The 14,288-nt window shown below is 37.7% G+C and overlaps 1 protein-coding gene across 3 annotated transcripts in view; it reads left to right on the plus strand.

Annotated features, from left to right (window-relative positions):
- Positions 1-13,735, plus strand: part of GNE (glucosamine (UDP-N-acetyl)-2-epimerase/N-acetylmannosamine kinase) — a 38,715-nt gene extending 24,980 nt beyond the window's left edge. For all 3 annotated transcript variants that reach the window (XM_075488384.1, XM_075488385.1, XM_075488386.1), the window contains 7 exons: positions 102-189; positions 1,276-1,486; positions 5,099-5,228; positions 8,351-8,572; positions 9,569-9,751; positions 10,421-10,537; positions 11,257-13,735. In XM_075488384.1, the coding sequence (XP_075344499.1) occupies positions 102-189; positions 1,276-1,486; positions 5,099-5,228; positions 8,351-8,572; positions 9,569-9,751; positions 10,421-10,537; positions 11,257-11,492 (1,187 nt within the window). In that variant the 3' untranslated portion in view covers positions 11,493-13,735. The remainder of the gene's footprint in view (positions 1-101; positions 190-1,275; positions 1,487-5,098; positions 5,229-8,350; positions 8,573-9,568; positions 9,752-10,420; positions 10,538-11,256) is intronic.
- The last annotated feature ends 553 nt before the right edge of the window (positions 13,736-14,288 follow it).

Genomic DNA, 14,288 nt, shown 5'->3' on the forward strand with positions numbered 1-14,288 from the left:
GGAAACAAAAACAATTATTTATTAATTTCTAAAGTAGTTCTTATCCTCAAATGTAATTTGAGGAGCTGACTTGTCCTATTGTGTTAACTTTTGTCATCTAGGTGAAAATGTTCTTCATGTTCGTGATGCTGATACACAGGATAAGATTCTGCATGCTCTACAGCTGCAGTTTGGTAAACAGTATCCATGGTAAGTACATTCATCTTGCTTCATTGGAGGGGATGTTAAAGAAGTAGAGTAAAAGGCATTTAGTCCTGAGGTGGTTCATCATATTTGATTGGAGTGCTTTTAATGCACTAGTCTGAGGTTACAAATTACTTTTCATTTCACATGCCTCATTCAGAATCATAGTGCAATGTCCAGTATGCAGATTAGTATTTGTAGAGCAAAATGTTACTAGTAATGTTTTGATATAACTAGTAATTTAACATCCAACAGAAAGTCAAGAGGACAAAATTAATATGTTAGCTTAGACTAGTGTGATTAAGAGAGCTTGTTCCATAGGTGCAGCATGGGGGAGAACACCCTGTCTGCCTACCTCTGACTTGTGCCTGATTTATAGCTGGATTGACCTCAGGCATGAAACGTAGAGAGTCCTGAGTGCAAGCTTCCAAGGGAGCTGCAGGATTATAGGAAGATGCTTTTCGTTATTCTTCAGCCATACAGCATTGACCCTCAGTTCTTTAACGTATAAGTTCTTATAAACTTCAAGAGATAATATTTGTCTAATTAAGAACAAGAATCAAAAGTATATTTCTTAAGAACCTCAGTAGAGTAATAAAACTGAATTCTGTCATACCAAGTGTCTGACACCATGTATGATGATATTTTAAAGCCAGACTTATATGTTGCAAACTGACATGAAGGTACCATTTATTATTATGTAGTTGTCATCTGTGTGATAAGTACATCTTGTCTGGACATGTAGCACATACGTAAACTTTCCATAATTTTAGAGCTCTATTACGTGAGTCTTTTCATTAAACTCTTAATTTCTTTTTTTTATCATTAGCTTTCCAGTTTTCTACATTCCATGTTTCGTATTCCAAAATGGAACTAATGCCCAGCTTGCACAATCTGTTGTGTGATCTTCCAACTACTGACACTATCTACCATATCCCATGAAAGACTTGAGTAGTGTGAGCTGCAGTATTGTCATAGTAACCATATCATAATTTTGTAATGACACAGTGTTACAGTCTTCTGTCACATAAAGAACCTTATAGATTGCAGTGTTATTTCCAATTAAATTGATTTTTTTTTTTCATATTATAGCTCAAAAATATATGGAGATGGTAATGCTGTTCCAAGGATTTTGAAGTTCCTCAAATCTATTGACCTCAAAGAGCCACTGCAAAAGAAATTCTGTTTTCCTCCTGTCAAAGATAATATCTCTCAAGATATTGACCATATTCTAGAGACACAGAGTGCTCTGGCTGTGGATCTAGGTGGAACAAATCTCCGAGTAGCAATTGTCAGTATGAAGGTAAATATTCTGTTGTGCTTTTAGATATTCTGCAAACTCCACTGGGCTTTGTGGTTTTGTTCCTACAGTGGGGATATGGGCTTATGATGCAAAAGAGCTCCAAAACAAAGCAGTCCTACTGGCTTTTGCTGTTGAGGGGTAAAGTAGATTTTCCCTCATTTGTTGCACTTCTCATACAGTCTTGGTACCGTTTGCCTGCTGGCTTGCTCTTGTAAGGTTGCTGCTAAACTAGCAAAGCCCATTTTGCTAGTGCATGGTCCTAGCTGCTCCCTCCCTGCAGGAATTCATACAGACCTTGAAGAACAGGACAACTTTTGGGTGTGTTGGTTTCCCTGTGAAAGGTGACTCAGTTCACCCTGCCACTTTTTATATGTCAAGCAAAAAAGGGGAAGGCTCCAAGAGCGGTCTTTTTACTTCCCTGCTGCCTTACACAGCCATGTAATGGACACACAGAACCATTTTGAGCAACAACGAGCATCTAACAAAGCAATTTCCTGACGGAGAGCGGTGGGTTTATGGTGGATGGGTACAGGATACAGAAATTTTGCATCTCTTCTACCAAGAGAAGAACAGCCAGTAATAAAAAATTCTCAGTATCTTCCTGCATAGAAGCATAATCAGTAAGACAGTACCGACCCTCAACTGGAACAGTGTTCACTGTAATGCATTACACCACAGAGATGTAGACCAATTGGAGAGAGAATCAGGAGAAAAAACCACATTAATTATTACAGATGTGGAAAACAGGGAAAAGTTGAAGAAACTAGAATTGTTTAGTCTAGAGAAGAGGAAACTGACTGGGAGGGGGTGGGGGCGAAAGTCTTCAGATATGTTGAAGCCTCTTCCCTGAAGAAAAAAATTAGATTCACTTGTGCATGAATGAGTAGTGAAGTATTAAAACAGTAGAAGGGAAAATTATTTTAAAGTTTTTATTATTATCCAGCTTAGCTGTCAATGCAAGAGAAGGCTGGAATAGATAGTCTGGAAGGGTATGGTGTCTTCATTGCCAAAATAGTAGGAACTGGTTTAAAAAGGTCTCTTAAAACTAGCTGAATTATAGTTTGTTGACCTTGCATTGGAAAAGGGTGGTGGATTTGAGTTGTATGATGATCTTACAAAATTCCTATCAGGGTTTTTGGTTTGTTGTTTTTAATTGTATTGACTGTGTCCTTTGATGTAAGAAAAGAGGTGCTTGATGGTTTAATACCATCATCAGAGTAAGTAGAATTTGATACATACCCTAGAATTCATAGAGACTTTAAAGACTGAGTGAAGTTTGAGTCTGAAGTGCCACTCTTCCTATAAAAGTAACCCATTTGAAATAGGCTTGAAGTTACAGCCTTCTAAAGGCTGTATGGAGAGATGTTCAGGTTTAGGGATACTGTGTGATGTAACGGTCTCTATGCTTAGAAGTTCCTCTACCCATTTCCCTGGTAATGGCACAGTAGGAAGCTTTCCTTTGCCTGTGTCATAGCGCTAGTTAAGTATGCATTGCTTGCATAGTTCTGCCATAGACAACATATTACAAATGTTTGACAGCTAAATTAGAAAGAGAAAAGTTCATACTTGGCAAACATAACAAAACCTGAAGTCTTAAAAAACAGCAAGTGAGGCTACCAAAATGGCATCCATATCAGTCTGGCGCCAGATTTCTTGCGAAGGCATCATATAGTGAAACAAGTAAATACACCTATGACCATCAGCTGATTATCCAGATCAATGAAAAAACCCACAAAATCTCTATTTAAACTTGCGAGCTTCAAGCTTATGGGATAAAAATCACTTGGTGATGATGTAAAAATATTGGAAATAATTCTTATCCAGGTTGATAAATGAAAGGATAGTTAAGACTGAAGAATTTTACCTCATTTAGATACCCATCTACCTGTTTGGGGGGAGGGAACCCATAAAACTCCTGAACTCTGCAGCACTTCAAAGATGTGAATAAAACTCATTGAGAAGTCTTTGGCTTTTATTCTCAACAGTACTGGACAATTACTCCTACTGTTACACTGCATACTTCCAGATAACTAGATCAGTTAGACATAGTTACCCAGAAAGAAAAGTAAGTTGCCTGCAGAAAGATGAAGGGCTATGTAAATTGACCTGATACGGTCCAGAATTTTTGTATTCATTTAAAAGGGGATGTCTGGCAGATCTTTAAGGTCTTAAAGAAAACTTTTAAAAGTATGATTTTTTTAGAAGTAAAATTGACACCACATTTTCTGCCAACACAGCCAGGAAAAAAAATGAATTGAAAAAAAACCTGTCCATTTTGCAGAGTGTAGCTTGAGGTGGCATTTATGAAAGTTGAAATGTTAGCAAGTCAGAGCGAAAAGGATCAGACTTTCATAATCAAATTTACACAACAGATATAAGCATTTAACAGGAAATGGCAGAGTTGAAGGTGTAATTTTCTTCTCATGAAGAAAATAACTGAGTTTTCAAAGGCTCCTTTTAAAAGCTGTTGTGTCTTCTAATGATGTTTGCTGCAGCCTTGTCTTCCAAAATAACTTCCTCTGATTCCCCTCCCCCACCAAACCAAAAGTGAAGAGGAAGCTAAACATCATAAAAATCCCCAAACCCTATTGCTGATGTGATGCTGAGATGGTGGGATCTAATACTCAAATCATTGATGTATTGGAATTTTCTAAGTTATTGTGGCAACAGTGACTCAGCCATGTTGCATGCAGACTGCCTTTGTTACTCCTTTTTGCCTAGTTGTATTAATACACTGCTGTTCACTTAAATACATTGTAGAGTACTGGGGATATAATAGGAAGAATAAGCATTGCTAAGCAGCATATCTGCTGCAGTTTCCTGGCCTAATCCTGCAATGTTAACATTACATTGAGATTAGTTCCTTAGTACTCACAGATTCAGGCATGCATAATGAATGCTTTCATTACCACTGCATGACTTCTAGGGCTGAAAATAATCCCTTCCTCCTGGACCCTCCCTCCCCCGTACAACATACATCACCCAGAAATATTTCAAGTGACTCAGAAGTATAATTGCTTAGAAGAAAAGTTATTTCTGAAAGGATAGTAAATTTTGCATTGAAATTTCTAGCATTTCTCTCTGGCTCTCCTCCTGCTGGTAAAATAGCAATGTCTGTGACACCATGCAAAACTTTCATGTAATCAAACTGGAAACACTTTATTCTTCAAGCACTATGGGTTTTCTGTCCTTTTTTGCAATTGCTACTCTCTTTTTTTTTTTTTTAACACTTTATAATATTGAGCTTAATTGCGTTGCTGTATCACGGTTTACTCCTAACAATAGTTCCAGTAGCTCCTGTGGTATTTCCTTATACAGTCCATGTATTCCTTAAAATATGTATTTTATTTCAGGGCAGGTTGATTACAGAAGCAGAATGTAATGCCTAATCTTGCAAACTTCTCCCCCAGAGTTGTCAGAAATCTTGCACAGAACAGCCTGCAGGACCAAGATCTAAGGCATGCATCTGGGGTTTTTTGTTGTGTGTTTTTTTTTTTTTAAAGAGAGAAGTTATGACTCTCCATTTTCAAGGTGACCTATAGTTTAAATTGAAGAGAAATTTCATCATGAAGTACACTTCTATGGGCATGTTTTGTTGTTTTTAATTTCTAGGGTGAAATAGTTAAGAAGTATACCCAGCTCAACCCTAAAACTTATGAAGACAGACTAGAATTAATTCTAAAGATGTGTGTAGAGGCTGCGTCAGAGGCAGTAAATGTGAACTGCAGAATTTTGGGAGTAGGTAAGTTAACAAATACTTTGTCTTTTCATCTAAGTTTTTCAACATGAAGCGCAATCACTACTGATTAATTTAAAATACCTTTCTAAAATGGATCTTGTGTATTTTAAGCTCTTAAATTATATTCTTAACACAAAAACTTTAAGTGTCTGTGAAAATGTGAAGCTGTCTATAAAGATTGAAGTTGCCCCAGTCTGTAACAGCCATGAAAGCAATCTGCTAAGTTATATCTAAACTATATCTAAAATGTGTGGTATATAGATTTTGTGGATTTTGAAGCTCCCTGCAGTCTCAGAATTGTGAGTCAGATGCTTAGCATATATTGAAACAGCTCTTGAAACAACTGCAGCTGAGTCAAGTTTCCTCTACTGTCTGTAAGGCTTTCTTTATGGCTAGTATCAACTGTGCAGCAGAATCCTCAGTTAACCAGGGCAGACTAAAAAGGCTAAAACATTAGATTAAACTTGCAGCTAACAGAGACAAAAGCAACCTTTTTGTTGATGTCTGGTTTACTTACACTGTAGTAGCGTTCCAAGTTAAACTGTGTGTTTAAGACAGGACAGACAGGACTTCTTCAGTTTAATGATGACTGGGAGCTTTGGTCTTAGCTATTACAGTTATTTATGAAAGCGTCAATTACTGTGTCCTGGATTTTTAAGGAGGTCATAAAATCCTCATTGTAGCTGAGAAATGCTCCAGAAGAAAAGTGGTTTGCTCCAGACCAAAACTTACTCGAATCACACAGGAGGAAGAAAAGTTAATTTGAACTCCTTTTAAAAGCATTTTTCAAAACAATGTTAAGTATACAAAGCCATAAGAAGAAATATGTCAGACCTTCAAATCAAATCTTTCAGATTGTCTGTTGGGTAATACACATGACTTAACGACCCAGATTATTTTATTGTGTCCAAATGCTAAATCTTGAAAGCTTCATAGTTCCTGTAGAAAAGACGGTAAACTCTGCAGTAGTCACTATTGAAGGTATCTAAGAACAGTTTACAGTCAGTTACATTTATTAGGATAATGAAACCATAAACTGGTTTACAGAGGTTTATATACGGGGGGAAAAACTTTCCTTTTGTTTGTCATTTTAAAAGAATTACATTCCTTTTTATTCTTCAGCCCCCTTCCTTCTGTGACTGATTGCTTACTGTTCAATTACTGAGCAATGAGGGGAACAGTTGTGCTAAAGAATAAGAAAATTCTTACCTGGCTATTTTTGTTAGCTGCTCTTTGCCTCATTCAGACTCATAATTTGAATCAGAATACTATCTGAAATTGCCAGTTGTCTTTAGAGGATGACATGCAATTCCTATGGGAATAATGTATTGGATTCTAGTCATTTTGTTAGGGCTAATAATCATTAGATGGAGAGTTCCTATTGGAGAACTTCTTCCAAGACTGAGCGGAAGGGCTGGACTTAATCCTGGATTTTTTTATCAGTAACACTGGCCTTCTTCCAGCTATCACAGGTAAGGGTAAAAGTAATAACCATTGGAAATGAATAAGGAGAAAGAGCTACTAACAGAAAGCAATGATAAAAAGTGGTTTCCTCATTTTAATCCTATAAACCGCTGTCAGCACTCAAAATACGGGCTACATGAGCATAACTTCCATTGAAGAACTCCCACTACTACAAAACAGGTTTGCAAAGTGATTAAAAAGTAGGACTGTGGAAAAAAATTCATAATTTTCAACATCTTTTTGTCTTGATGATCAAATAAGTCTAGATTGCAACAGCTCTGCAGTTAGTTTCAATTTTGTTACTTTTGTTCATTTTTTTAACTCAAAACAAAGCATTTATATTAAAAACAGCTTTATGAAAATGAGGGAAAAGTAAAGACTATCAGGCCCAAAGAACACTAGCAGCTGTTACTGAATTTTTTTTTTTTTACTTTTACAAAACACAAACTTTACACCAAAGGAGACCCAGATCTATACACAAATGTTGCACAAAGGTGCTTGAGAGAGCTCTATGTTTACTGCTATTGGCAGTATTTAAGTTGCCTTTCTGGAGCCGATAGTAGAGAAAAGAGCATAAAGAGATAGCTTTTGCTAATTCCCATAGTCGTTTACATCAATTACAGAATTATAGCATTTAGAAAAAGTAGACATCTTTTACTAAACTATTACTGAGTTAGCAAATAAGTATTAGGTAAGGTTTTGTTGTAATAAACAGTTGGTTCTTCGAATCCTAAGGAGACCTTCACAGATTGACATTGGGAATGTAATTTCTATTAGGTACTTGCTGACAGGTTCTCAAATGATTTGTTCTTTACGAAGTGAGCTTTTTGGCAGTCTTACAGCTTCAATTTAGCTGCTTGTCTTGTAGCTTTTGTGCTGCTTTCTATTATAATGTTAACCATGAGACTTTTTTTTCCTGAACATCTTTAGATAAGCGGACACAATTATATAATCTCTGTACAAGAATAATAGAGAAAATGTTCCAACTTTGTTGTCCAGAGCTAAATACCTCCATAATAGAGTGGCCTGCTTTTCAGAGGTGCTGACAGAGTCCATCAACTTTGGATGCCTCTCTAGCTAGAGAAAACTGGTTTGGCTAATAGTGTCTATTATTAGCCATTAGTCTGCTCAGTAGACAAATCTCTGAACACAGTCTTGGTTTTTCTGGGTAACAGTGTATTTTTAAGTAGAAATTACTACTCAAAGTCCAGTGATTATTTTTAGTCATTCTAAACCTCGAGAGTTACAGCAAATTTCAGGACACTTCTACTGTTACATGGTCTGAACAATTTCTTTTGTACAGTTTGTTATTGTATGTCTCTCATACATGACTAAAAAGAAACACAAGTATTAAGTGATTTGCTGCAACCTTGCCTGAAGTTGGAACATTAACTCTCTGACTAACACTAACCATTACCCATCTAGTTATTCCTAAGATACTGGGTGCATTGTGATTAGAGCAATGGTTCTATGAATTATCTTTACATGTCAGAAATTGCACTGCCAGTAATACTTAGAAATTTTTACTTTCACGCTCTGCTTCAAAGCCTAGTATTAGAAATAAAAATACTTGTCATTGCAAAGAGAAAAATAGATCTTTTACTTAAAGTCTTACACGGACCTAGTTTTGATTTTTTGTCTCCTGTATTTCTGGGACTTAGGTGTTTCCACAGGGGGACGGGTAAACCCCCGAGAAGGAATTGTGCTTCACTCTACAAAACTCATTCAGGAGTGGAGCTCTGTGGATCTCAGAACTCCAATATCTGATGCTCTGCACCTGCCAGTCTGGGTGGACAATGATGGAAACTGTGCTGCTCTAGCAGAGAGGAAATTTGGTCATGGAAAAGGAGTAGAAAATTTTGTAACACTCATTACTGGTACAGGTGGGTACGTTATAGTTCAATGAAACCCAAAGTCAAAATACCAGCACCATCATTCAGAGGCTCAGCTGATCTTAAAAGCATAAACACCACCACTGTGCCTGCAAAACCCTAATATATTAGGTGCTTAAACCAAAAATCCCTTTGCCACTATATCTATTTGTTTCTTTTAAGGTACTTTTCAATTTATCCAGGCAAATGAAATCTTTTGCATAGTATAAGCTTCTTGATAAAAGAAATTCTGCTGATACAGCTATGCAGGCAAGCCATTTTTTCAAAATAAGGAAAATCTGAGCAACATTAGCTGGAATAGTTTTGCTTTTTTCACCTTTATAGTTTAATTATCTTCCAGCTGCAGAAAGACAAGTCAGATCAGGATATGTATCTAGAAGATAAGCAACTGACTATGAGAGATGATGCTTATTATATCTCAAATGCAAATGTGGGATAACTTCTCTCCATTGTTAAGCATATAGTCCTTTAGAATGGTGACAATAATAACTAGCTGATGAATCCCCAGCCAGGGTTTGGGAAGGGACAGCAGAGGATTGCAGATTGAAGTGTCCTGGCTCTATAGCACACAGGTTTAGCTGTCTAAATACAGCATTAAAACATCTTGTCTGAAATGCAAAATTTCAAGGCCACTTGAAAGGTTAGTTTTGTGCATAAAGAGCATGACTCACAAGCTTAAACCAGCTGTCATAGTAGTTCAGTACCATCCATAGGCTTTTTAAGAAAAGAGAAGCATTATATACCATTTTGATATATACATATGAATAGGAGGGAGCTATAAGCTTGCTTAATAGGTGTGTCAGAGAAGAGTTCTTCAATAACCAGTAATTTTTGTTTTCCAATATAGAAGACCACTGATGCACATATTTTATCATGCCTGTATTAGAATAAGCAAATATGAATGTCCTGTAGAAGTGGAGCCTTTTTAAAAATGTATTTGATTTTTAATTTTTTTTTTTAATCATAGAAATTTTCACATCTTTGCAGGAATTGGAGGTGGAATCGTTCATCAACATGAGTTGATCCATGGCAGTTCTTTCTGTGCTGCTGAGCTTGGGCATATTGTTGTATCTTTAGATGGACCAGAGTGCCTGTGTGGTAGCCAAGGATGTATAGAAGCATATGCCTCTGGAATAGCATTACAGAGAGAAGCTAAGAAACTGCATGATGGTATCTACATACTTTATTTTTGAAACCATGATTATTAAATTGCAGTATAGGAAGAAATTTGCAGAGATGATATTAAGAAAAATAGACCTGTCATCTTTTTCTAGGAGGAGATGAGAACAGGTGTACAGGCAGCCAGACAGGATTCCTCTGTATGGCCAACCCAGGAGCTGGACAACCTGCATAGTACAATACAATTCTTTTTCAGTGATGGCAATATCCAGGCAAGCCCCATTTGGAACCACTGGTCTCAAAATTACCAGACCCATGCAGGAGAGTTTAGTCTCTCCTTTTTAAGCATGCTGGTAAGGAAATCTGACAGGCATTCTGTGAGGTTTGGTTTCACAGTGATTGTCTTTCAGCAATAGCTTCTCAGTCTTAGATCTGAGAACATTTATATTTTATTTTACTAACTTCTGGGGCTGACAAGACTAGTGAATTACCATACTATAACTGTTTAATTGATGCCCTGCTTCAACAAGTAGTTCCCTGAATAATATGGATATGACCGCTTTGGCTAAACTCAGGGTTGGACAGATTGCTCAGGGTTCAGGCTTCACTGTGCAAGTAAAAGAAATGTAAAGATCTTAACTGTGTGTTTGTCACCCTCCATTTCTTGACTTACCACATTACCATGTTTTTCTCTTGGCTTCTCTCCTCCTCTTCAAACAGAGGATCTGCTTTTAGTAGAAGGAATGTCAATGAAGAAGGAGGAGGTTGTTAGCGCTGCACATCTCATTCAAGCAGCTAAGCTTGGGAACACAAAAGCAGACAGCATTCTCAGAACAGGTGAGAACATAGCCCAAAGTGTGGAACCCTTCCATGATAGGATTTTTGGGGATACAGAAATGGTAGTGCACCATAACACTACAAACACAACTCTACATGTTGAGAGACCTCTCTATATAAAATTACTAATGCTAATGAAATGTTAAATATAAATGTTGGAAGAAATGTAAGCAGGAGTGTGTATTAAAAGTCTCTGTTCAAATAAATGAGAAGATGAAAAGTTTCTGCAAAGATCAGTTTAAAAAAAGTGAGGTCTCAACATTCTCATATTGGCAAATGTGGGAACGTTTCATTGTAGGCAAGTGAATGGCTAATCTGAGCAAGCAAAGGCAATTTAAGACAATGGGATATTTTACTGTTTTACTAGCTTTAAACACAGTCCTCTTCCTCATACATAGCTGATTGCACTAAGATGGTAGAATAATACTTTCCTATTTTTTCTTAGCTTACAAGAGTGGTAATGCATTGCTTTGTCTTTCACATCTGTATCATTGGACAATGCATTATTGTGCAATAAAATTGCCTTTTTTTCTTTTACCTTTGAAAGAAAAATTAATGGCAAACTCATATTGTCTGATAATATAAACTCAAAACTGTCTGCCATAAGGAATAAACACTTTCCTGACAGTGTCATTTGTTGCTAACAGACCTATTTCAACAACTGATGTTTGGACTGCTTTGAGTATTCTACTTAATTTCTTTTTATTTTGTCTTTTCAGCTGGGACAGCATTAGGCCTTGGAGTTGTGAACATTCTGCACACCATGAACCCCTCTCTTGTGATCCTTTCTGGAGTTCTAGCTAGCCACTATGTTAATGCTGTCAAAGATGTGATAAATCGACAGGCTCTGTCCTCTGTTAAAACTGTGGATGTGGTGGTCTCAAATCTAGCAGATCCTGCTCTCCTTGGAGCTGCTAGCCTGGTACTGGATTATACTACACGTAGAATATACTAGGTATCTGGAAGAATTATAGAAATGGACTATTCAAATTCCTAATGGGTGGAGGGAATACTTTGCCCAAAATTTTTCTTTGACAAGAGCAGCTACTGAATCAGAGTAGTGTTCTGAATAGTTAGTGAATACTTCAGCATTTCCTAATTGAGGTGGTATCTTTTTGTATTTTTCCTAAATTTCATCTGAGTTCATAGGAACTAATGTGCAATTCTGTTGGTTTTAATCACCTCTGTTGGTAAGCCCATATGTTGCTTTAAGTGCAGCTGAATTATTTATAAGCATATGTTGATGTATGGTGGGGAATATGTATATGGTGTGTCAAATTAGAGCTAACATTTGGGGATCCAAATCTCATTTCCCACCTATGTGAAATGAGAAGTCTACAATGTGACCAGCTTTTCAGGTTTCAGGCTTCCACCCACAAAGTAAATACAATGTCATCACCAATAGCACATAGTAATTTCATTGGGTGGAAATGAGGAAGTTGCCTCTACAATCAAAAAGGCTGCATCTAGAAATTGTGGTTCATGAAGGACTTGGTGGAGGCAGTTACTTATTACCTCATCTTTAGAGGGCAGAGTCCCATTTTAGAAGCTTTGCATATGAAGGAAAAAGATCATGGTCTAGTGAGCTTACAGCCTGCAGAGCAGTCCAAAGAAACTGACAAGTATAGCAGTAAGCATCTTTGTGTTCTGGCTATGGCCAACAGTAAATTATTTGAATGTTATTGTTTGGGGTTTTCTCAAGGGACTTGGTCTACTACTTTGCCAAATTAGCAGAGAGGGGACTGTTTATTCTTTGGTAGCCAGTTAGCTGAAATTCAGCTATGTGGTGCATCTGAGCATAAAGTCTCTACCTTTCAAGAAATCTCTTCCACTGCACAGTGACATAGTGCATCTCCTTAGCACTTCTGGTGGCTGCGGGTACACTGTTCTTTTGCTCACAGGATGGAAAGTCAAATCTTAGCTTCATCCTTACCTTCAAGACATTCAGCAGCCTGGGAGCAAAATATGCAAAATACCAATGAAGGCTTGCCTAGGTAAACCATGGTTTATGTTTCTTTAACTAGTCCTTTTTCATATATACTTCTGTCTTTACCCAGCTGCTTTTTAGCACACTTCAAGATACTGTAGTAATGGCAGCTATTTGACACAAGGAGAAACTGAAAAACAGACCCATCTAACTGATCAGCTATCCCAGAAAGCAGATACCTGTGGAGCAACAGTCACAAGACCATCCTCTGTCCTGCATTTAATGGCCTGTTTTGACACCTAACTCAGCCACCACTGATTATATTCTCAGAAGCCTGGTAATTTAGTAGTACAGGGGAATAAAAGGGGCTATTTCCACAGCTGAATTTCTTCTCCAACCAAAATGAAACAACCTTCTGCAATCACTGCCCTCTGCTGTACAATAATCTTGGTCTGAATAGCTGTTAGTATAGTGAACCATTCTACTGGCTAATTCTGGGATATAACCTACACAAGTCACCTTCAGTTCAACCTCTCTTCTGCAAGGAATGCTTACTGAGAACTCACATCTTTGTAGCAGACTTCAGAAACACTACCAGATCTCCTTGGTATTTCCAGGAATAATTGTGCAGCCTCTATACCATATTTTTTCTCAGAATCAGCAAGTACTGGCTCTTAACCATTTACAAAGTTGTAGTAGGCTTTATGTCACCGGGGGTTCTTAGTTCCTTCTTCTGTGTGTCTTGGTTTACTTGGTGATTCCCATAACTTCAATACCAGATTGATGGCTCCAAGGTGAAGGAGAAATCGGCTTTGCTCTATGGTGATGGTAGCTCAGGTCAGGAGTAACAGTATTGAGGTTCTAACAGAGAAGAGTCCTGTCATTTGATCTTTCCATCCTCTGGCATCACAAGGAATGCCTGACTAAAAGTGGGACCAGGCTTTTGCTTTCCAGACCTCCTGAAGCTAGGATATTTTTAATCTCTCAGACTCTGGATGTGTTTTTCTCTAGCAGCTGAAGGAAGGGTGCAGGCATAGAGAAAACACAAAACACTAAAACACATGTGGAAAGTTTTACTCTAAACACCTTTAATGTCTAGTCCTGTTAAGAAAATGGTTCTTCAAATGCTTTTGAAAAATGTTTTTTCTGTCAACTGGACAAGAACCTACTTCATATGTGCAAGTGGTGCAGAAGTCCTTGCAGTTTTCCCTGAGAAGTTTGATTTATAAAATAAAAAAGAATAAATAGCATAATAGCATTTAATAGCATAATGATGTTTTTATTTGTTAGTTTCTCCTTCCTCCCCTGTTCAGAAACCTCCCTCACACTTCAGGCACTTTTTTGTGGACCAGAGCTTTTATGGACACTAGCTCCCAATTGTATCCAGTCCCAGGTGGAGCAAATATCAGATGCTCACAGAACATCTGCAGTACTTTGGTATCTGGTTACTTGGATGCTGGCCCTATGTCCTTTAGAGCAGCCCATACCATGAAACTCATGGGCTGCAGTGAGGGCAAACCAGCCTTTATATCCATTACTGGGAGGGAAGAAGGGGAGCAAAAGCACAAGACAACAGCTGAACTCTTTCCCCAGGTATTATCAGCATTTCAGAGCCTAAAGAAGCAGTGCCTTCTCATTACCTGCATTGGCAGCATCTGCTAATACTACCTGTTGTAGGAAAAGGTTTGGTTTTGCAGTTCCTGGTAAGTGCATGCAGTATCCTAACTGTGCTGAAGCCTTAGCAAGAATGCTACTGTCCAGACCCCTAAGCAGAACTGCATATGGCACTCAAGTTTCGGTAGGAGGAGACCCCTCTCAGACATG

The sequence above is a fragment of the Mycteria americana genome, chromosome Z (assembly GCF_035582795.1).
Source record: "Mycteria americana isolate JAX WOST 10 ecotype Jacksonville Zoo and Gardens chromosome Z, USCA_MyAme_1.0, whole genome shotgun sequence".
NCBI classification, from domain to species: Eukaryota; Metazoa; Chordata; class Aves; order Ciconiiformes; family Ciconiidae; genus Mycteria; species Mycteria americana.